The 811-nt window shown below is 34.5% G+C and overlaps 1 protein-coding gene across 1 annotated transcript in view; it reads right to left on the bottom strand.

Annotated features, from left to right (window-relative positions):
- The window catches only part of LOC111368022 (cyclic nucleotide-gated ion channel 17-like), a 9,704-nt gene that overhangs the window by 4,822 nt on the left and 4,071 nt on the right, over nucleotides 1–811 (bottom strand). Inside the window, exon 4 of the mRNA XM_022989187.1 lies at nucleotides 461–762. Coding sequence (XP_022844955.1) covers nucleotides 461–762 — 302 coding nt within the window. The remainder of the gene's footprint in view (nucleotides 1–460; nucleotides 763–811) is intronic.

Here is an 811-nt window from a genome sequence, read left to right on the forward strand (position 1 = left end):
CCTAATTGCAGAAAAGCAGAAATTGGAGGATAGAACTTGTGGTGGATAAGTGAGTATTACTTGTGGATCCCACGAAATATGTGGATAAAAAGTGAAACAGCAAGTTTATAAACATGATACAGGTTTAGTTCTGAAGCTAATGCATTTGTAACTTCAAGCTACATCTCAATAGATTTGATTCTTGAGGTTCTAATTGAATGCAGACCATACATTTGGGCAACACCCAATTGGATATCATGAATTGAATACCATATAAATGATTGTCAAAAAAGAAGAAGAGTAAATCATTATTATCAATTAGCATAATTGATTCAATCCACGTCCACAATAAGGTTGAAGAGTTATAAGAAGCTTATGATAAAAAATAACCAGAATATCATTTCACTTTTTGATGAGAAGTAAGACAATACAAATAAATTATTAACCGCGTTTGTCAAATACAGATAATGAAGAATCATACCTCAGGTTCTGTAAACCCCACCACAAGCAATAGAAGTACTTCTCAAGAAAACTTGAAGAGACAACATTCTTCGAAACTGCATTCTGAAATATCCCGAAGTTGAAAGTAATATCATTGTCGGGATCACAACTTCTGAACACATTCGTTGTGTTAACCCAATTATTGCGTACATCAAAATTCGAAGTGTCACAATCCAAATATTCAAGAAAACATTTTCTGGGGCTGATTTCTTTCTTGCATATTGATCTCCAACAAGATAAGTATCGATCGACTGACAGCACATACCATGCTGCCCCCAAGACCTGCAACGATGTCTCGATAAATTAAGAACGAAATCATGAACAGAACCTT

This window comes from Olea europaea, chromosome 2 (assembly GCF_002742605.1).
Source record: "Olea europaea var. sylvestris chromosome 2, O_europaea_v1, whole genome shotgun sequence".
In the NCBI taxonomy this organism is placed as follows: Eukaryota; Viridiplantae; Streptophyta; class Magnoliopsida; order Lamiales; family Oleaceae; genus Olea; species Olea europaea.